This window comes from Astyanax mexicanus, chromosome 2 (assembly GCF_023375975.1).
Source record: "Astyanax mexicanus isolate ESR-SI-001 chromosome 2, AstMex3_surface, whole genome shotgun sequence".
In the NCBI taxonomy this organism is placed as follows: domain Eukaryota; kingdom Metazoa; phylum Chordata; class Actinopteri; order Characiformes; family Acestrorhamphidae; genus Astyanax; species Astyanax mexicanus.
Window position 1 is genome coordinate 10,824,113 of NC_064409.1, and position 23,987 is coordinate 10,848,099.

The following is a 23,987-nucleotide window of genomic DNA, read 5'->3' on the forward strand; positions in this document are numbered from 1 at the left end:
TGTCTGAGCGGCTAGTGCCTTCCCACCCGCCAATTGGGCCACTTTGGGCGCTACATAAATGGGATTCAAACCTGCGACCTCCCGTTTATAGTGGCAGTGCATTAGACCGCTGGTCCACTCAGCTCACTCAGACAATTCTACCCATTTCATCATCATTACCACCCACTGTGCTGTCCACTGTGGGTGGTAATGCCCTTTATAACATGATAATAATATTCCCGGTATGTGACTGTGGATTGAGGAATGTTAAATGCCCTGCTCAACTTCAGAAATGGAATGCCCCACATTTCCAAAAGAGAACATCTAAACAACAAAGAAACCTTTCAGTGAGGAGATTCTTTTTCAATTTAAAGAATATTCAGATCCACAGCTTTTTCAAAAAGTGTTTTTTTATAGAAGCAATATTTATTCTTCTATAGCATCCCTCAAAGAACTCTTGCATAGGAGAGTGCATATGAATAGTGTGTGTATTTAAACAGTTTAGTGGGTTGTATCAGGAACTAAGGCTGCAGGATCATATAGTGCTGCGATTATGGATGCATCTGCTAACTGAGACAGCAAGGACACGTTCCTGCAGCTTATACACACATACATGACCATACACACACACACACACACTCAGCTAGTTAACATTCCCCACATGCCTTTAAACTCGGGAGAATTGACTGATTTACAAAAGTCAAAGCCCTTCTTTACGAGTCTGAGGCCTTTCTTCTTTATCAATAAAGCCCAATGAGGCACATGAGGACACAGCATGGATGAGAACATGAATGCAGAAGGAATGCAAGAGGAAAAAACTATGTGTGTGAGAGAGAGAAAGAGAGAGAGAGAGTGTGTGTGTGTGTGACTGTGTGAGAGTGTGTGTATTTTCACAGCCAACCAGTGGTGAATGAGGTGCCACAGGAGTTAATGCATGTGTGTTTTCCGAGGCTGTGGAGGTGTGCGGCAGTAGTCTGCTTCTCACCTTCTGCGCTGCTTTGGAGGGGCCCTTGTTCTTGCTTCCTTTGGGGCGGCCCCTCGGTCGTTTGGGGACAGGCTCGCCCGTGGGTTCCTGAGGAGAAGAGGAGGTGAACACGGGACTGTGAGGACAGGAAACAAAAGCCGACCCTTCAACACAGAAACACAGAGCACCTTGCGCTCCCCTGCCCACTGCAGACCCCCACCTCCTTGCCCTCCCCACCCATTCACCCACCCACCAAGACCAGAGAAGTGCACAATAATGCACTCATTTACTGGTGCTCTAGTATTTATGAGTCAGAACCGAAGAGATGGACAAAGGTTTGGATTGTGTGTGAGTGTGTGTGTGTGAATGGGGTGAGCCTGAGTGCATGCATGCATGAGTACAATCAGAATTCATGTATGGATAAATGAGGGGATCAGTAAGTGGAAAGTACTGTATGAAATGTCATAATGGAAACAATATTAGATTATGAACTCCCTAAAATTTGATTTATGTGAGACAAAATAAGTACATGCATGAAATGTTGCATGCCTGTTTTAAAATTGCATTTTAAGATTTAAATGGATTTATATAAAAACAGAATGCATGCATACATTGAAACATAGTCATGTTTGTTATTTAAAATATTTGCACAACTAATTAGCATTATAAACATGAAGCTTATTTACAAGTGTGAATGTACTCCAAAAAGGTACAGAATGATCCTTCAGGTTGAACTTTGTCCCTTAATTAATTATAGATACTAGATACAGCATTAACAAGAGGTATACCACCCCAGTAACAATTGTGTACTATTTGTATAGTGAAAAGTTATTTAAACATTTTTTTTACATTTCTTTGTTGATCAAATTCTACTAATACACTATATCACATGCAGGCCCATTCGATATAGGGTTATTTATATCAGTCTATATAAAACGGATCATTAGTAGAGGGCCTTAATCACGTGACATCTGTAATACAGATCAAACTGACTAATTGAATAAATTGCATTGAATTGCAACAATTGGCGACTTTCTCCACTGTTGTTTTGAACTCTCTTGTCACTCATGCACATGCATTCATTCACAAAGTTTTGTACTTTTGCATATTTTCACAATTATAGAGCATTAAATCAATTTAATCAAATATAAAATAAAACCCGAAAAAATCTGCGTAAATGCACAATCAAAAGTACAGCATGCTCATTCAGCTACAACTGTGAAGCTTCAAGTATAGTGAAAAAAAAACAACTGCAAAGGAATTAAGTACAAATATGTCCCTAAACTAAAGCTACTAAAGACATGAGTACTGCTGAGGATACTATATCCCAGTGACAGTACCATTTATTTTGAGAGTGTAAAGTAATTTAAATTAACATTTACTTTCTGTGTATTTATCAAATTCTGTAAACATTACATGCATGTCTGTTTAATAAAGATAAAAATGTATAGTAATATATAATATATATAATATATTTAAGGGTCATAATCACGTGATATCTATCTGTAATACAGATCAAACTAACAGACTGCACTGCAACCATTACTATAGCTATTATTACAGTTTCTGCACTGTTATTTTTCTGCCCCTCGTAACTCCGTCTCGTGCAGCGCGGTTTGCGCTCGCGACTGCACACTAACGAACCGCGTCTTTTGTTTTTAACCACAAAACTCTCCGGCGTGCAGCTCCGGTTCGCTTCCACGCGCGTGCAACCGGTCTGCCAAAGCGGTTACGCAGTCGAGGGTCGCGTTTTGGTCACTGGGGCGCAGCGCCCGAGCTTACCGTGCAAAATCTGTGTCCCCGGCAAGTGCAAGCGTGCAACTACACAAAACAACACAATGCATGCATGAACCGTGCAAGACGCTCGTGAAAGTCCTGCAACGCTTTCTATTTTTATTTATGTTTTTTTTTTTTTATGAGGAAATGCACGCATTCAAGCGAGGCGTTCATTCTGACGCGCGCACACACAACATGGAGAACCGTGCATAAATTCAGCATTCAGCTCGTGTCAGCTCTGTCCGCGCGCAACATAAAGTTACATACATGCAGCTTCTTGTTCAGTCAGCGTCGCGATCGAGACGCTCGCGCTCGAAGGCACAGCTCGCGCTTCCGTCCGTTCATGCAACAGAAACCGATCGAGGCGCGCCTTCTGAGAACCCCACGCGCATGCATGTAAACAGACGCACCCCCCTTTACCCCAACACCCCTCAGTCACCCCCTTTCATCCCTTCTAATCGCCATCATCACCCACCCCCCTATAGCCGAGCTCCAGCTCCACACTGACCTGCTGCGGCTTCCTCGGTCTGCCGGGTCTCCGCTTGGTGGGGGGCTCCGCGGGACCGGGCTGCTCCTGAGAGCCCGAAGCCTCGCCGCTGCCGCCCTCTCCGCCTTGCTCTCCGCGCGCGCTCATCTCGTCACCTGGGAGCCAAGCGGGTGCAAGAAATCCCCCTCGTGCGCCGTCCGTTCCCGCAGCACGGGCTGTGACTCGCGCAGCACCGGACGTCCTGCGGAATACGAGAGAGGAGGAGGAGGAGGCGGTGGAGGAGGAGGAGGTGGATGAGGAGGAGGAGGAGGAAGGTGGTGAGGGGGTGTGCTGTGGTGGTCGAGCAGCGATGATGACTCGGTGAATAATAATAATAATACTGGTAATAATAGATGAATGATAATAAAAATAAAATTATGGGGGGGAGGTGAGGAGGATGCGGAGTGGAGTGAAGGAAGCACGTGCTGCCCCTTCGAGTACACTAGACTATTTGGCACAGAGAGAGAGAGGGAAGACTGAGAGAGAGAGATGGGAGGGGGAGGCAGGGGGGAGGAGGAGGGTATAGAGTGAGCAAGAGGAGTGGGTGTGTGTGTATTAGTGCGAGAGAGAGACAGAGAGAGAGAGAGAGAGAGAGAGAAAAGTGAGAGGAGACAGAGTGAGAGAAAGAGAGAGTTTGTATGTGTGTGTTAGAGAGAGAAAGTAGTGTGAAGGAAGGAGAGAGATGAAAATTAATGAGTGTAAGCAAGAAAGATGGAGAGAGAGAAAAAGTGTGTTTGTCAGAGAGATGGAGAGAGGCAGAGAAAGAGAAAAAACATATATGAGTAAGAGAGATAGAGACAGACAGATAGAAAGGTGTGTATGAGAGAAAGAAAGTTAGAGAGAGAGATAGAAAGAAAAAAGTGTGTGTGAGAGAGAGAGAGATGGAGAGATGTGTTTTTGTGAAAGAGTAAAATATGGACTCTGTGTATTAATCTATGTATGTGTGTGTGTAAGAGAGAGAGAGATAGAAAGAAAGAAGGATTGTGTGTGTGTGTGTAAGAGAGAGAGAGAGAGATAGAAAGAAAGAATGATTGTGTGTGTGTGTGCAGAGGCTATACAGAAGATGAGTTGTTAACTTCAGTGAGTAATAGAGGTGGAGCGAGAATAAAACAGGGTGCATGGCATTGGATTAAAGTGGCACAAAATCATCTTGTGATCAATGGCAGAGTGAGAGTGAGCCCTACACAGGTCCAGATTGGCAAAGACCACCACACCAGCTGACTCATTAAAATAAATAAATAAACACACACATACCCACACACACCCACACACAAAAATGAAAGAAATGATGGCATTTAAAAAAACACTGCCCCCACGGAACTGAAGGCGGTGACTGGGCGACGCGGAGGCAGATCCATTAAACACACAAAAACAAGACGGACCAAAATCACTTTCCCCCGTGGGTGGATAACATGGGGGAAGAGGGAAGGAGGGAGGCAGCGCATAGAGGTGCAAAAAGAGAGAGAGAGACAGACAGAAAGAACTGGACGGGAGCCACAGAAAACATGAGAAATTCTGCGGTGCTAAGAGGGGAGAGCACAGCGAGCCAAACTCACGTGTCCCACACCATTCATGTTAGTGGAGCCGGTCCAGCAGGGATATAGAAACAGAGAAAGAGAGGGGGAAAGAGAGAGAGAAGACATTTTACAATAACTGCACTCGCTACCTTTACATTACCCGCTTCTACACTTCTGACAATCAAGGCAACAGCAGCCCTACTTACAGTGTACATTTCCTCACAATACATACAAAGCGCAATGTTTTAAATCCTTTGGAATTGGTTCTTTTCTATGGGCAATGTCTCTTTACATTTGCAAGCTGTCTGCATCGTTGGATTTGCACCTCTGTGTCAGCAGCAGGTACAAGGTACAAAACACCCAGATTTGAATAAAAGTTTAAGTGCTCTATTAAAAAAGTGACTTGAGTAGAATATTAAGTGTACTTTAAGCTTACACATTATGTCTTAAGTATTGCAAGTATTCTAAAATGTATTGTGTCTTAGTAATTACAGAAATGTAACATAGTAATTACAGAAAGCATTGAAAAGTTCTCAAAGCAAAAGGCAGAACAGGAGAAGCGAGGTCTTCTTATAAGATCAGCTTTATCATGACAGCCTTATCAGTAAGAGTGCAGAGCATCCACTGCTCTGGCTTTAGCGATCATGTGGGTTTAAAATGATTCATAACATTTTTATAATTGTAACAATTAACATAGCACATAAAATTGTAGTGAAGTACAGGTGGAAGTAGGAGAAAAAAATGGCAGCATTTTTGTAGAACACTAACGTTAAAATTAGTAACAACATCACTAACGTTGGGTATACTCTGTATGACAAGTTTTGGACACCTTTTTCAAATTTACAACATACAATATAACATAAAATAAAAAGGTACCATGGATGACCCTATAAAAAAGCAGAAAAATTATTGGAAAATCAGGTAATCCTTTACAGGTCCTAAAAAAAACTGCTGCTGGAAACTTGGTCTTTGGTCCATCCATTCCTTGGACATGTTAGCGCCTGATTTAAACACACAAACACTAACATCAGGTAAATTACACCCATAAAATATGTTACTCTATATCACTAACATCGGATGAAAAATCAGCTGAATACATGCCTCTTGAAAAAAACATAGATAGGAGGAGGGAATCAACCATAACATTAATGATATCAGTGAGCCCATGCAACTCAGACAGCAGCAACACAATGAAAATCACATGGAAAAATTTTGTGGGTGAAAATCACCTGGCGTTAGTGTTCTAGGGATTAATACAGTAGTAAAGTAGTTCTACTTCTTTACTATTTACTTCAGGTCAGCAGTAGGTGCAACTAAAGTAGTTCAGGCATGCATTTAAAGAGTTAATTTGAAAAAAAAAAAACATTTTCAATTGTAATGTAATCTATATCGACTTATAACCAGTGTACAAACTATGTAAACTTATTTTTTTAATATGCAACTTTTTTAGTTTTCTGCCAGCATCACACAGCCAAGTGCGCTCCTGATCCTGATCTTGAGCATGCGCCCCGACCCCCGGCTCCAGTAGGCCTCTGAGCTTTGAAGCTTCCGCTCATCGACATGCTTTGAGATCAATTACACAAGAACAACAGCGGCAGAGAAGGAACACACTCGCCTTTACGTTTAACCACTTTCCCACGATCTGCCCGCGAGCCCTGACTCACCGGACAGCGGGAGCATGAGCGGCTCTCGAGCTTGACCTGACCTGTACCACAACACTGACCACACAGTACACAAGGCTTACAACATACAGCACACAGGCTAATGTGTTTTCATGTACCCATATTTCTAAGGAGTACAGCTCTTAGAAATGCCTAATGAATACAGTTTTAGGACAGAAAAACATCAACATTTGAGGAGACATTTAAAAATATATGGTATAGTTAATTTAGTTTAATATAATCATCAATTTCTACTGCTTCCGGGGTTCTCCTGTGATTAACTCTTAACAGAAAGGCTTCTTGATAAAACTGACTGAAATGATTGTGTCTTCATAGGTACATTCAATGACATGCAGTAGCAAGTAGCAAGGCCTGAACATAGTCCTGTTAAACAACTTTATATAGAACAGAAGAAAGTGTGAAGGACTGAAATGAGCAATGGTTTTCTCATCAAATGATGGCTCCAAGCTTGAGACCCTTATTCGCCCTCCTATTGTTGTAGTGGACAGTGAATAAGGGTCTCCACCAGTAGAACCACCACAAAGAAATATGACACATATTTCACACAGAAAACATCCCACAAACAACATAAAATCCCATAATAACCATAAATATAATTGATACACTTTCCCTGTGTCCAAAATAAAAGAAATGCTGATCTGATTTCTTGCTCCGGACACTATCTTACTTTGAAGGTGGTCTACACTCTGACAATGTTCTCACTTCTTGATATGAGTGTTTAACTGTGTTGTCATTAGCGGTTAGCATTTTAGCCCAATAAAATTGAAGGCTAGATTACTTAATAGAATGCTATTCAGACAAGACATGGTACTGAAATTGAAAACACTTGCTGCAATTTCACTTAATATTATTCGTATTGTCTTAATATTAGCAGAAGTAAAGCTTTAGCTGTCCACCCTGTCCTGCTAAAATGTCAAGATAATTAAAATAATACGTTTTGGTAAAAAAAAAAAATGTTTAATGAATTAGATGCTATTTCCTGCAGCGTGGTGTATTTTTAACAGCTTGTTAAACACCTAATTTAACATACAAAAGTGACTTAATTTATTATTTATTATTATTATTTTAGAGTCAGGCGCAGCTCCCTTATCAGCAGCTTTAGTTCTGTGCAGCTCACTGGGCTCTCCAGAAACACTGTCCGTGTACTTCCACAGTTAAGCTTAGCTAAGCAAACTTTTTAAGAAAAACACATTTCAACACTCAAGCAGCTTTACATCATACAGTATGTTAGCCATACTAAGTTAGCTAGCATAGCTGAATACATGCCATTTTGGCGAGCTTACAAGAACATAAACACAATTTACCTCATCAGAGATGCTTTCACACCACACTGGAGGTTTAACTAACTGTCTGTTAGACACATTTTAAACATGTTTTGAGCACAAATCTAGCTGCTGTGCCATCTCTCTCTCTCTCTATCTCTCTCTCTGCTGCTCCCAAAGGCAGCTCCTAGCCCCGCCCACTACTTTTTGACTGGCAGGCAACTGAATCAATCAATTACCTTGCACCAATTAAAAAGGTATCTCAACAGAAATTAGTGAATTATAATGTGTGACCACAAATAAACTATTGTGCAAATAAAAATCTTTTTTTTTTTTTTTTTTAGAATTCCCTTTAAAACTTGATTGAAATAAGCGGAAAATTAAACAGGGATACGTATGTTAAATGTGGGTGGGGCCAAGTAAATAATTATGAGATTTTAAAAAATGAGATAATTATGTCATTGCACTTATGGGGACTTTTATCGTAATTAGATGCTGAAAGTGTATTAGTTAGCAATGCAGTGTGTGTATTATTATTATTATTATCTGTATTAACATGATGTTAAATGTGTGTGTGTCAAGAGTACAGGTCCAGTTCTTCACCTTTCTCAATGGCTTTCTCTTTCTCTCTCTCTCTTTTTCTGAGGAACAGTGGGAACAAGTTTGTCCACTTCACCATGTTAGAAGTTCAGGCTTGTGTGCTGAGAGAGAGAGAGAAAGAGAGAGAGACAGAGAAAGAGAGAGAGAGAGAGAGAGAGAGAGAGAGAGAGAGAGAGATGCATGCTCGTTTTTTTGTCGTTGGTATTCAGTTCATTCATAAAAAACAGCCCTCGGACCCCCCAAAAGAAGGTGGAGCTGAAAGGAATGTCTCTCTCTCTCTCTCTCTCTCTTTCTCTCTCTGTCTCTCTCTCTCTCTCTCTCTTTCTCTCTCTCGGCTCCGCCCCAGCAGACAGAGCGGCGTCGCGAGCGCGAGCGCGTGAAACGAGTCCAATCAATAGGCAGAGGCTGCAGCGTGAGTGTGGAAAAGCACGAGCACCAAGATCCATTACACCTTCACTATAAAGCACAGTGACTTCAGACCTCAGCAGACTGGGAAAAATAGTGTGTGTTCATCCTGTCACTTAACACAGCCCTGAATCATCTCCCTCCCTTCAGACATGGGCAGGACACTGCGGATGGGAAAGTGTGTTTTTAGTCACTGTGTGTGCGCGCGCGCGTGTGTTTGTGTGTTGTGTTTTTTTTTTTAGTGACAATTTTCTCAGTATTTTTTTCTGCATTCTCTCCTGCATGCAGCCCAAGTCTGTGCAAATGTGAAGACGGGTGAACAAAGCACTCAGCGGGTGTAAAAAGAAGGAGCATGTGCATCTCAAAAGACATTCTTTGGGTTGAACACAGATTTCCTCCCCCCCTTTCTCTCTTTAACCCCCCCACCAACCGCTCACTCACTCTCCCTCTCTCTCTCTCTCTCTCTCTTTTCTCTTAGGACAGAGGAGGGGAGAGCTCTGGGCAAATTGTAGGAGAACTCGTCCACTGCTGCACACTAAAAAGATTTGAGACCAACCACGCAGACCCCTCGCCACCCGATGTCAATGTTTAACCGTTTCACCTCCATAGCAGCCCCCGCCATGTGAGATACATTTATGGAAGCCGTCTGCCAGGGCCCTGTAGCCACACATCAGGCCCAGACTGCTCCAGTCTTCCAGTTCCAGAAGCACACAGAGAAAAAAGAAAAGCAAACTGCACATGGCAACTCAGCGAATACTGTAAATCTGCCACGTCAACCTCGTATTTGCTGTTTTATTGAGAGCGATATTTGTTAGACTTTTTATTTAGACTCACAGCCAGGGTTGTCAATTTGAAATTCTGAAAGTTGGTACCTCGAAAGTTCTCATCCCAGGTCATATTAAACACCGTCCATCATATCACACCATTTAAACAACACAAGACTTTTTGTAAGAGCTTGTAAGAGCGTAACTTTATCATTTATCCTTCTTTAAAATTTATATATATTTCGATTACATCATTATGCATCAACAGGCAGAAAATATTAATTACAAACAATTATAGTTTATGTCCTCCAGCAATCACTGCTGCCAGTAATCAAGCAAAATAAAAAAAAATCATGTGGCTGGAAATACAACCTTAAATCAGATTTCTTATATTTGAAACACTTATTTCATTGTAGACAAAATGAACCCAATACAGCTCTGGGAAAGAATTAAGAGACCACTTCAGTTTCTGAATCAGTTTGTCTGATTTAGCTATTTATAGATATATGTTTAGGTAAAACAAACATTGCTGTTTTATTCTATAAACTACATACATTTTCCCCAAATTCCAAATAAAAACATAGTCATTTAGAGCATTTATTTGCAGAAAATACGAAATGTTTGAAAAAAAAAGATGCAGCTTAAATAATGCAAAGAAAACAAGTTCATATTCATAAAGTTTTAAAATTCAGAAATCAATATTTGGTGGAATAACCCTGGTTTTAAATCACAGTATTCATGCATCGTTTCATGTACTCCTCCACCCGTCTTACACACTGCTTTTGGATAACTTTATGCCACTCCTGGGCAAAGATTCAAGCGGTTCAGCTTGGTTTGTGTTTTCAACCTAATTTCATTTGCCAATATTCATCCATTGCTGTATTTTAGGACTGCTACACATTCCAAAAAAATAGACTTAAACACGTAAAACATATTTTGATCCTGTAAGCAAAGTATTTTAGGTGTTATCGAAATGGTCCACACATTCCCTATTGGGGACAGGTCAGGACTGCAGAACCTTCTTTTTCCACAACCCTGCCTTTGTAATGTGTGCAGCATGCTTTTGCATTGCCTTGTTAAAAAATGCATTAAAAAATGGACAGACAATAAAAAATTTTGTCCTAAAGGCAGTATATGTTGTGCTAAGATCTCCATGTATTTTCTGCATTAATGCTGCTGTGACTGAAGTGTACTGACACAACCCCATACCATGACAGACCCTGGCTTTGTGAACTTTGGTTGCCGATAAAAGTCTAGATGGTCCTTTTCATCTTTGAAATGGAACATGCGGCATGCATTTCTTCATAAAGAAAGATCCGGAATACTGATTCATCTGAAGACAATACATGCGCCACGTTGTGAGGATTCATCCTATTATTGAAGTCTAAAGAATCCAGATGAGATGAGTGAGCGTGAAGAACATTCTTATATCACTCTGACAAGCCACACTTAGGCCATGTCCAATAGAGACTGAAAAACACTGTGGGACCTCCAGCATGGAATGTGGATCTTCACACATACATTTCTAGACAGACACTGCTGATTCCCCTGGAGTAATACATTATGATAATTCATGAATTTACATGCTGCTACATCTTTTGACTTTTGCCATGTAAGGGTTTTAGGAAGATCTTTTGAAACATATCTCACACTTACAAATCTATATTCAAACGTGGGTATTTTAGGTAGCAAATTAGTGATTCTTTCATGGCTACACTTAAATTTCCTTTGGGGTACATTTTTGAGATGAAAAGTTTGAAGACAGTCATAAAAATCTAGTTCAGCAAGTTAATAATTGTATTTTTTTTTTTTGCAGATTTAAAGAGAGGATAACATGGGGCTCTGAGTGGTCCAGCAGGCTAAGCTCTGCCACTATGATCAGGAGATCGCCAGTTCTAATCCCGTTCATGTAGCTTGCCATCAGCAACCGAAGCCCTGAGAGAGCACAACTGGCCTTGCTCTCTCTGGGTGGGTAGATGACACTTTCTCCCCACATCAATCCAAAGGTTGATGTTGAACAGCACAAGGCGTCTGTGAGCTGATGTATCACAAACGAGTTACTGCGCTTTCCTCCGAGCGCGCTGTGATGCTGCTCGGCAATGCTAAATCAGCAGCAGTTCAAAAAAAGATTTCACATGTATCAGAGGAGGTGTGTTCTAGTGCTAGTCTTCACTCTTCTGGTGTTGGGGCATTACTTGTGATAGGGGGTTAGTCCTAATGAGTGGGCTGGGTAATTGGCCATGAAAATTGGAGAGAAAATGGGATAAAATTTTGAAATAAAGTATCTAATAAAAAAAAGAGAGAGAATAAAATTCAGTTTTGTTGGGTGTTTTTTTTTTCCTGCACTGAGGTGGTACAGCTGTCCCTGTCCCAGCTTAGGAAATTAACAAATTAAATATAGAAGCTGAAGGAGGACAAAAATGCATCCAGATGGTTGACCACCCACTGGCCTTGGATGGGGAGGGGGTGGCACTGGTTCTCCACTGACCACACAGTGTTTCTGTCTGTTTGGTAACAGGGCAATGAGGCTATCTAGGGCCGTTTGCACTGTTTGAGGGGAGGAGCAGTGAGTAGCATGAGGGGTCACTTCATCCCAGAGATGCAAACTATCATCCTAAGCTGTTTTTGCTGTTGACTCCCTTCTAGGGTGGGTGACACGGACATCTGGCCCACTCCCAGCGGGAGAGACGCGTAGCGATGTGCGTGAACCTGGGCTCTCTCTCTCTCTCTCTCTCTCTCTCTCTCTCTTACACCGTCTGGAGCAGAGTGTCCCGGTGAGCAGCAGGGAGAGCTGCTCTATTCATAGTCAGCAGGCTCTCATGTGTCTAATGGAGCTGAGAAGGCCAAGGTGAGGGGAGCTGGTCTGAGTGCAAATTAACCTCCGTGAGCTCATCCTGTAATTTTGGAAGCGCTCCAAGAGAGGAAGCGGGTATGATGTGCCATTCTAGGGTCAGCACACACTCTCACACACACATACGCATCAAGGTCTCCATGTCAGAAGGTCCTTCTCATCTTCTCACCAAGACGTGGGAATCGTACCCTCGCAAGGATCTCAGAAACAGGAGAGCACTGCAGCGTGGGCTTAGGTGTCTTAGTTAGAATTACTGTGAATATTCTAGTGTAAAATTACCAAACAGTCTTAAAAATAAAGATTCCTAAATAGATCTTGGCTATGGCTACATTATCTCGATGTTCTTCACACTTTGGAAAGCCTCTTCATGCTCACACGTCATTTACAAGTTCCTAAAAAGTTCTTGGCTCTGGCTATGGAAAAAACAACTTTGATTGCTCTAGAACTCTTAACCTAAGTTATCTGGAAGCTCTTCACACTTTGATAACATTCTTAATGCCTACAGAATTTGTCTGATCAAAAAAAATAGTCTTGTATCTTGTATCTCTAATAAATCTGAAACTCTCCAGTCAACAATTGTGCAGTGAATTTGCTCCAGACCCATCCGCTTACAGAAATTGTCTGTCAAAAATTCATCAGAATATATCAGAATAAGATCGTTTCGCTAAAATCAAAATAAACTAAATGAAACATTTGGCCAAAAAACATTTTTTCTTGAATATTTTTATTTATTTTGCTTATATTTTATTTTTCCCTATTTTAATTTTCCATTTACGTTCTTAAGCCTTATCCAGATAGGATATGTTTCTCATATCTGTAACAAATATTTCACACTTCTACTCAGTGATAGAACTCTTACATCCGGACTGCAATTGAAAAAAACAGGAGAACCAGTGAGTTTTTTGTTTTCTTGATCACGTTCAGTAGCTCCTCCATTTCCACTCGCTGTTGTGTTTACATAGAACTCCATAAAAACACACATCCAAAGTGTAATAACGGTGTGAGGCAGTGGACAAATAGCTATTTTTTTAAACGTGAGATGACGAAACTCAGAACTTTGAGTCTGAACGGGACTAAAATTACCGCAGGATCACGGAGTTCAGCGAAAACTGTAAAACTGTATAATTCAGCCTGTAATTTTCTCAGAGGACGTCTGAGAAAAACACATACGTGGTCGTTCCGGACAGGAGTAAAATCACAGAGGACATCTCATAAAAGAAACAAATCCGATCGAGATAAGGCTTTGGCTGGCCCTGTACAGCTCATATTTTTCAGCTTGGAAACTGTCCGTTTGTGAAGTAGTAAAAACCTATACCAACCATGATGCACAAATCTGAGCTCTTAATTTAATTTAATTTATGTGAGTAGAGCATAAGAATGAACTTGGACCATTCCACTGCTGGCTCTGTAACCTAACACTTTAAGCAGGCATATCTGCCTTACTTATGTAGACAATGCTCTGGGGTCAGGTTGACCAGGCCATTTTGGGGGGTCTAGAAGCATCCATTCTAAGAAAGCTCAGGTGAAGTCAGGTCTCATAAACTTCTCATGTTCCCAGGCTCTAGAGCCTCTGACCTAGACCACCACAACCTTCACAGAGACTTGTGTTTGTGAACAAATACAGGACACAATGGCCTGCAACAGAGTGATTGTAAGGTTTCCTGGTCAGGTGAGGGGTCAAGCCGCAGGTAAAAGGAGTGTGCTATCAGCCTCCTTGACTCTATCAGTCTCACTGTTCACTCTGTGTGTGTGTGTGTGTGTGTTCTGCTGATATGCTAGAGTCTGCAGTGGGAGGTGGAGACCCAGGGCCTCAGGTTCATACCATGATGTCATCTGATTGATTGCTGTGTTTGGAGTAGAAGAGCCTAACCAATATTTACTATAGCAGAAGGTTAGGATCCAAGTACGGGAGCAAAGCAGAGTAAGCAGGATAATATGGGAGATGATATGTAATATACCGTTGTGACAAAACTGTTGTGTATAATCTAAACGAATAAAAGTATATCATAAAGATAATGTTGTTATTTTTAAATAAAGTTAATGCTATTTTCCAGTAAGTTGTATGAGTAGCATAACATGAGAGTATTTCTTTACAAATAGAGGTGTGACAAGACGCGATGAGAACGAGAATGTGGAGGCAACACATTGAGATTTGGTCATAGGTTGCCAGATCTGTGTAGAACCCTCAAGGGGATTAGCCAGTTAAACACAGAACCCTCACTGGCTCACTAGGGGATTTAAAGGAACTCATGTGAGATCATACAGGTGAGAAGTTGTTCGGTTTATGGTGAAACCAGCTGCAATACTGTTCTATATTTTACTGCATATAATAAATGATACATCATTAATAATCAGAGTAAAACTTTATTGGCATCCATTACGAGATGATTACTGACAAAATATTTAAAAATTCACCTGCAGTGACCCCAACCTTACATCTGAAATTTAAGGCATTCTAACATAAACATTATAGTTATTAAGTGACTTTTACAAACAACAGTTTATATCACATTGATTTCATGTCAGTATTTGCTCCCACAGTTCTCTGTGTGTAAAGAAGCTGTGGTCAGTGAGAGGATGAATCATTTGTTGTCATATGCCACACATCCAGAAGTTCTGGTGCTATAGTTTTCTTTGCAGTTTCATGTGATACAAAATCAGCTACAGTATTCATTACAGGACAGTTTGAAAACCCAATTATATGTTATGGTCTTGCAACCAGTGGCTTTAGCTTTTAGGAAGACACACTTCTGTGTGCAGTTCCAACAGGACAATGCTTGTCCACATACTGCTACTGTCTCAAGAGCTTGGATTAAAGACACAAATACTATGCCATGGCCAACCACATCGCCAGACCTGTCCACGATTGAAAATGTGTGGGATGCTATTGGACACACTATCAACACTCTTCCCATACTGCAGTAACTGTGTGAGAATGTTCAAGCTACATGGGATGGATTAACACAGGACTCCATTAAGAACCTCTACATCTTGCCAAGATGTTTGGCATATTGCGTTACATGTGCATTACACTATGTCTGTATGTGTAGCTCAATAAATATTACCAATTTAGTCTACATTTCTAAGGTATGTTACGGGAGCAATTAACACAAAAGTAATGCAAAAGTAATGCGATACTTACTTTTACTGGTAACTAGTTACTTTTGTAGTGGAGTAACTCATTTTGTAACTCAGTTACTTTTTTGGAGAAGTAACTAGTAACTATAACTAATCACTTTTTTAATGTAATGTGCCCAACACTGGTTACCATAGGCATTCTTATAGATGAACTACCTGAAATACCTTATTTAGATCATCTTTTTTGGTATAAAACATCTCCAAATCTCAATGTTACATTTAGAGTAATAATGAGATCACATTACATATGGCAGTTAATATTAATAAAGCACACAGCAGATATCATTATTTATAATGGATTCCGTTTTTAAGCCCATCATTGGCTCCTGATTTTAATGGAAGGACATTTTTATTAGAGAAGACACACAGGGGTCAGTTCCGACTGCCCTCCATTTCCATGCATTTTCCAATTAGCTTTGGCTTCATCTGCCACCATCTACTATCTCATTTTCCACCATGCTATTCCAATTTAGCTGGGTGAAACAGACTGTTGTCCATTGGGCCACAAGCAGGTCAGACTAATTGTGCAGTGGCTCTTGACCCCGGCAGAAGGTCAGTTGTAAGACTGGGTTTTTAAGAGTGGGCTATATGCGGGGCATTCTTTAGTGAAGCAGTCATAATGGGAAACGGATGTCACGCTGGCATGCAAGGATAAGACACCCGATGTGTTGGGGAGTTTTCTCACTGGTCATGTATCACTGTTAAACCGTCTGACCTGCTGCTAAAAACACTGGCCTTCATTACTGCTGACAGGATTCATCAACAAGCTTACATAGCAGTGTCAGGTATGTACAATACACCCTATATGACTGTGTTAATCACATGTCATATTTATTACTATTGTAGTTTTGTTATTATTATTATTGTAAAGGATATTTATATTTTTTATATTATTTTAAGCAGTATTAATGTTTAAATCGATATGATGGTATTAATATTGACACCCAAGGATGTGATTAATTAAATTAAGTATTAAATGATTAATTTATTGAAGCACACAAACATGCTTTTTAAAGGGTAGATTATTTGTGTTTTTTTACCCTTTAAAGAAGACAATGTACTAAATATTGCTGTCAATCAAAAACTTTTAATCTCCAAAATCAGCAATCTCTCAGGAGAAGGAAAAAACCTTCTTAACCTTCTTTAAGATTTTATTCCATGTCATGTATTAGCTTTTTTATTAGTCCAGTACTCATGACATATTTAAACAAATGTTATATTTAAAAATGAAATGATAATACATTTTTGCCATATAACAGTAACGAAAAAGTACTATACAAAAAGAACTTAAAGTATTTGAAAAAGAACTTAATTATTTCTCTCAACTATTGAAAAACATAGGACATTTATATTTATATAATTTCTAAATAATCTAGACTCTATTTACTATATTGCCAAAAGTTTCTGCTCGACTATCTTGTGTTTATCAAATGTTTGTTTATTAAATGGCTTATATGCAGCTGCTAGGCGATGGAATCCCAATACATGAAGATTTCTACGCTCTACTGTTCTTCTACTAATCTGACAGCCACATGAAGTTTAGTGGTCTGTTGTAATTTAATATCCAGATTTCCTGATAAATATAAATGCTTAAACATATCTTGGAAAAAGATCTTCAACCTCCTGAATGAGTTTGGTTTAATGGATAAAAAGAAACAGTTTGTTTCTTTACAAAATAAATTCTTACTAATAAATTATGTTACATATAATTTATTATTGCCTTTATTTATTCTTTTTTTTACTAATCAGGTTAGACCTTTAGTAATAAAGGACAATAATGCTAATTATTCAGTAATTGTTTCATAAAGCCCAGTTTTGTTAGCTACAGTAAAAACCTAGCGTGCATGCTAACCTAGATCTAGTGCTGTTTCTGTGCACTGGCAAATCTCACTGTGTTTATTTCCTGTGATTCAGGAAGCTGCAGGCAGAAAAACCTACTGACCTTTGACCCTTGCGCTGCCAGAGACCCGAGGGCTAGAATTCAGCTTCCACACCCAGAACAAAGTAGAGCTCTAAAAAAGCTCAGAAGCTTTGTCTCCCAGACTGAGAGAAGCTAGGGAATAACTAGCACTGTGTAACACGCTAAAGAAAAAACATTTACCAGTTTTCTGTATTTTTCTGTAAAAATAAAAAGATCTTTAAAAATGCTACTGTAATAATATATTACATTTCTTGCAAACATATTTATCAGGAAAACATAAATAAGATGTATTATAAAACTGCATTAGTATATCCGTGCTTTAGCTCTTTGAGGCATAATGATCACTGAATGAAACATTTTTTCTATTTCTATTTTTTTCTATATTCTAACTCACATTATTTAGAAAATTCTGAATATTTTGTGGGGACAGTTAAAAGTGTAGCACACAGGAAGTGATGAAAACTGTAGCTCCGTCCCAATTCTACACTACTTACTAACACTACTTTTTGAGTAATAAGTATGTAGTATAGATAAACGTGACTATACTCAAACGCAAGATACATACTCAGTGTGGTTACAATTGACACTTTTATCCCATAATGCAAATCAAAACAGAATGGGAGGAGCTACTCATTTTTGGGCACACCTTTTTTTTTCCATACATTATAAATTATTATAAAGTCATCCAAACTATAAAGAAATACATAATCATAGAATCATATAGTCATTTAAAAGTGTTAAACAAACCCAGATACTCTGTGAAGCATTTAGATGGCTCTTGTCTAAAACATATTCTGGGTTGTAGTAAAAAAAATGTTTTTATTTTACTAAATAATTCCACGTTTTTTTCTTCATAGTTTGGATAACTTAAGTATTAATCTACAATGCAGAATATTTTTTAAAAATAATTAATAACCACTTAATTTAGGGTGTGTCCTAACATTTGACTGATACTGTATTGTGTTGGTATAGCAAAATGCTTCATTACTTCCTGTTAGTACAAAATGAGTTATTTTGTTAATGTTTTGTGTATTTATCTGCCCTTATACGTAGTATGTGTACATAGTATGCAATTGGTGATTATTTGGTGCTTAAGCAATGAAAACGTTCCTGTTATTATATACTGTTATTACATAAAATATGTAAGGGATATAGTCAGTGCGGAAATGACTGCTTTAGAAATTAATGTCCTTTGAATAAACCAAATCTGCTTTAGTTTAATGTTTAGTAATTTGTCTATTGCAGTAAATCAGTGCATTTCATATTCTTAAAAAAATCTAAAGGAGTTTATTGGATACGAAATACACAACATTGTAGATTTCTATAAATAGTGGAAATACTAAGAATTTATATAAAACTGCTGTTTTTGATTCACGTTGACCATTTAAACGTAAAAAATCAACTTGTAGCTTCATTGATATACTGCTCTGGAATGCTCTCACACGAGCCGAGCCAAGCAAATCAACTTCTTTTCATTGAGGTCATTATAAAAACATATTTACGCTTCTTCCTGAAAATATTCTGCATGAAAAAGTCAGAGCGCTCCTTTTAAAAGCATGCCTTTCCCACATAATTCAGCCCCGCATGGATAATATTTCCTGCAGTGTATTTGTAAGCCTGTTGCTGGAGTATAAATTAGACTGGAAGACTACCTGGTGGGTCTGCGCGGCCCTTTTCCGTGCCAGCTCTGCACGTTCGTGCTCTGCTGCATGGGAAGCTGGCAGGCCAAAGGCTCCATCTGCTGGCACAAATGAGAGAGGATGATGCGGACGTACTGGAGGCCAGATGAAGAACACACTTTCTGTAGTGATCTGATGTGTGTTTTTTTTTACCTTGCTACTGTACGTGGCAGAGACTGAGGGCTTTCCCAGGAAGATTGAGAGCAAGTGGACTCCCTTATTGTCCTGTGTCTGGATTGTATAGAGATGTATAGAGTCTGCATAGAGCCTGAAACACAAGAGCAAGTAAATAGGTAAATGGTATGGAATGCAGCCTTAAAACAGTAAAACAATGCCTGTGGAAGATACCTGCTGTTCACAGAAAGTAGAAATATATACAAACTTGATCAAATTCAATGTCATTTGGTTTATTTGGCGCACAGTTGGTTCAAACTATAAATGCCAAAACAGTGCCACTGCCTAACTGCACCGCTCTGTAATATGTTTTAGAGGGATACATAAAGCAGGGCTGGGGGGGTGGGGGGTTAAAAATGCAATACCATACAAATGAGGAGCAGCTGTAGTGGAAAATACACCCCCCACTCCAAAACTTTTGTTGTGTTCGAAAGTGAACACCAGTAAAGCATTTTTTTTTTCAAAAGTTCTTGAAACTTCTTAAATTTTCAATCTGATATTTTCATCAAAAACTGTGATTTCAAAGAAGAACAACAAAGAACTGTTCATCTAAGTGGTTTCTATTGAGATTTTGAAAGGACCATCTACTTTTAACCATTCCTAAAGTGTTTTTTATTCAGTAGGCTGTCTTTGTTTTTTAAAGTGTATTATTATTATTATTATTTTTTTTCAACAAATCTGTGACACATGGGGCAGGTTGCTCAATTTGTGACCAAATGAAAAAACAAAAACAGAAGATTCAGCAGCAGCAGCAGTGGCAGCAGCTGTCGCTGGGTCCTGGGTTGCTCTCCGTGGTCCTTGGACTTCAAAGCACACAGGCTAGGTGTCTCTCTCCTGCTCTCATGCCCTGTGCTTGTCTCCACCAGCGGATGTTTAAATTTACACTAATCCCCATTAAGAGCACCGGGGTCAGTGCCATCACTCGCTTAGACCTTGGCTTCTTTTTTTTTTTTTTTTTACAACTGCGTCCGACATTGCAGGAAAGCTTTGTGCTGTACCTCTGATGCAATGTGTACTGTACATTTTTTTTGAAGTATCAACCACTTCTGCAATTTTGAATTTTGGCTTAATTTATTCATAAAGGTAGAGGTTATATAAATAAATAAATAAAAACATGTACATGCTGTGCTGATTATAAAATGTGCTGTAGGGCAATTCATTTTGCATTTGATAAGATTTTGGGTCTTAATTGCATATTTTAAAGTTGTTATTCTTTGTTCTTAGGTGCCTTTTGACATTCACAGTATAATTTACATTTTTTACCTCAGTTTAGCTTAGCTTAACCCCTTAACATGCCATCATTTTTGTCAAATTTCTGCCTGATATTACACAGCTATATCTTGAGGATTTTTCTGTAGGCATTAAATATAAAGGTTTCATGTAGAAACAGATGGGTATAGAATATATGGTTGTCTTGTCATGTGGAGATGGCAGCATCTACCCACCCAGAGATAGCACGGCCAATTGTATGTGCTCTGCCTCTCAGGCTCTGGCTGCTGATGCCAAAGTAGCACGGCCTGGAATTCAAACTCACATTTCAGCATCAGCCTCAAGCAAAACATAGTTTACAAAGAAACCCCAGCAACTCAATTTATTGAGATGCTTTTGTGTTTATTGTTTTGATCCTTTACCTTTGTTACAGCTACCTGTGTCTGTTAGGTATCTGTTCCACAATTAAGGAGTGTACATGGCTGGAGAAGGCAGAGTTTGTATTGTTTAAATTCCTAAATCAATTTTGTATATATGGTATAATTGTCTCCTCAGAAATATCATCTAACTAATGATCTATGTAAAAAGGTCTTCACCTTGAACCTATCAATATTGAGACGTCAAAAGAACCTTTGGCCCAAATATTGTGATACTAAAATGTTCCAGAAAGCTGGAACACATGTCTTTTGTATCCTTTGGGAATGTAAAAATCTTGTAGTGTAATAAAAGAGATTTTCCTTTCTCCAGAACGAATACGCTGGACTGTTAGTGGAAGGACCACAAGAAGCGGGGGGTCGATATCAGGGCTATTATCTATTGCCGTAAATCAAAGAATGTATTTCTGTGGAATGGTGTTTATTTTACTTCCATCGAGTCACTGTAAAGAAATTCCTTTCCCCCACACACTGTTCCATCACATGGCGACAGCAGACCCGACTCGCTAAGTGCAGACACATGTAAAGTTTATGAATGGAGCGAGTTATGGTCAGAACAAAATGGCTGTTCTTGTGTTGGCTGCGCAGAACGCGACAGTGTGCAGCAAACCGCAGCTTTGTGAGTTTTCCCTCGAAGGAGAATGTTTTTCCAGAGGAGGAAATATTTTCACGGCACGGCAACCCTGTCACACACACACACACACAGACACACACAAACATAAATATATGTACACACATCCTCTCCTTAACGTGTGCAGTTGCATATGCCACACACACATATACACACACACACACACACACATATACACACACACACACCCTTCAGTATCTGCCTAGTAAAGTCGGCTCTGTTCTTCAATTAACTCACTCTCACTGACAAATTTATGGAACCTTGGCCTCAGAGGCAGGAAGTGTTCAAAAGAGAGTGAATGGCCCACTGCACATTCCTGACCACCCCAGAAACATCTCAAGTGAGTCTGCCACTGTGAGACTGAACCGCCGAAGCACGGAGCAGATCCTCATCTGGTTAGAAAACGAGAGAGAGAGAGAGAGAGAGAGAGAAACACAGTGAAAGAAAGATAACAAAGCAGTAACACTACAGCAATGTATTGTTTCTGCTTCTGTGCAATCAACAGTATTGTGCAAATGTTTTATGCACCTGTGGGAATTTCAGTAAAGAAAAAAAGCTTCTTATCTGTGCAGTAAGTGTTTATTAGCTCGGTAAAACACTAGCAAAACATTAAATACAGCAAAACAGCAATTTTACAATTTGCAGCGCTGTTTTTTCCTTAAAACATCTCCTAATCGCTCCTCATCTGAGTTTAATAGATTTATTTCTAGTTCATATCATATCATCATCATCATATCAACACCTGGTTTGGTAAAAAATTGGTAACTTTGTTAAATGAGGTAAGCTGCTGACGGAACTGAACATATATGCTCACACATGCTGGCTGAGGAAAGTCAGAAGCAGTAACAGAAGCAGTAACAGAAGCAGTAACAGCAATGTATTGTTTCTACTTTTGTGCAATGTACAGTATTATGCACATGTTTTATGCACCTGTGGGAATTTCAGTAAAGAAAAAAAGCTTCTTATCTGTGCAGTAAGTGTTTATCAGCTCAGTAAAACACCAGCATTACATTAAATACAGCAAAACAGCAATTTTACAATTTACAGCCCTGATTTCCCTAAAACATCTCTTAATCTCTCCTCATTTTGATTAGAGTTTAATAGAGTTATTTCTAGTTCTCATCATATCAACACCTGGTTTGGTAAAAAATTGGTAACTTTGTTAAATGAGGTGAGCTGCTGACGGAACTAAACCTATATGCTCACACATGCTGGCTGAGGAGCATCCAGGAGAAATCTGGAACTACACTTTGTTCTTCAGCCTCCCTGAAATCAACTTTTGCAACTTGGGATGTCTGTGTATGTGTAGTAATGTATATATATCACATGTACAGCATGCATGGTGTTCTGGTGTGGGGTGCAATTTTATGTGTATGTGCAAAAAATTTAAACATATATACAAAAAACATCTGTATGTCTTTGCGATAAAAGTTCCATTGTTTTGTTTTTTTTATTAAAAAAAAAAATATTTTAGTGCAGTTTGCAATTTTACCAGAGGGATTTGCAATGACTTGTTCCTGGTCAGTACAGTACACAAATAATAGTTATACAGCACTTTAAACAACTGATGTGGTAGGTGGAAATGTGCAAGAAAAATAGCAGCACAGAGAATCGAATCAATTTGCAGTGGTCTCTGCCAACAACGCTGCCAATGGGATTTGGCATTACTGGTCCCTGTTTAATATGCGTCCCATTGTCCCACTAGTGGACCCTAGTTAATACAGTTGGATTTGCAGTGGCTTATCTCTGGTTATCTGATTAGTACAGTCCTACCCACGTGATTTTAATACACATCATATCCCTAAATACTGCAAAAACACAGTGACCTGCAAGCTGTTTTAATTGATGTAAAATAACCATTGATACTGGCAGTGGTGGTTTTAGCTCTTGAAGAATGTGTTTTTTAATGGTATGGTTCTTTTTTTTCTTTCTTTTTTAGTTACTAATTGTTTTCAAAATTCTATCCCACTTTTTAATCCCCAATTTAGCTTATGCCAACTATCCCACCCAATCAGCTGTATTCCCCCTATCACTAGCAATGCCCCAACACCAGGTGGGTAAAGAATAGCACTTGCCCACTGGTCTACTTAGAGCCCTTGGTACTTTCATTATTGGATGTGGGGCTCCAAGTGGTCCAAGGCGCTGCCATTATAATCAGGAGATCGCCGGTTTGAATCCTGTTAATGTAGCTTGCCATCGGCTACCGGAGCCCTGAGACAGCACAATTGGCAATTGGCCTTGCTCTCTCTGGGTGGGTAGATGGTGCTCTCTTCCCTCATCACTCCAAAGGGTGATGTCTGCAGCACGAGCCATCTGTGAGCTGATGTATTAGAACCGAGTCGCTGTGCTTTCCTCCGAGCATGCTGTGATGCTACTCGGCAATGTTCGAAAAGAGGCGGTGGCTGACTTCACATGTGCTAGTCTTCATCCTCCTGGTGTGTTGGGGCATCATTAGTCATAGGGGGAGTCCTAATG

General features: G+C 39.6%; 1 protein-coding gene and 1 long non-coding RNA gene across 2 annotated transcripts in view; one reads left to right on the forward strand and one right to left on the reverse strand.

Moving 5' to 3' along the window:
- Nucleotides 1-3,708, reverse strand: part of hmga2 (high mobility group AT-hook 2) — a 40,447-nt gene extending 36,739 nt beyond the window's left edge. The window contains exons 1-2 of the mRNA XM_049473342.1: nt 3,228-3,708; nt 965-1,051 (exon numbers count right to left, since the gene is read on the reverse strand). Of these exons, the coding sequence (XP_049329299.1) occupies nt 965-1,051; nt 3,228-3,353 (213 nt within the window). The 5' untranslated portion in view covers nt 3,354-3,708. The remainder of the gene's footprint in view (nt 1-964; nt 1,052-3,227) is intronic.
- A 12,387-nt stretch (nt 3,709-16,095) lies between these two features.
- LOC125792415 (uncharacterized) lies at nt 16,096-17,611 on the forward strand. The gene is made up of 2 exons (XR_007432152.1): nt 16,096-16,249; nt 17,379-17,611. It is a non-coding gene; the product is annotated as an uncharacterized LOC125792415 (long non-coding RNA).
- Nucleotides 17,612-23,987: the final 6,376 nt, after the last annotated feature.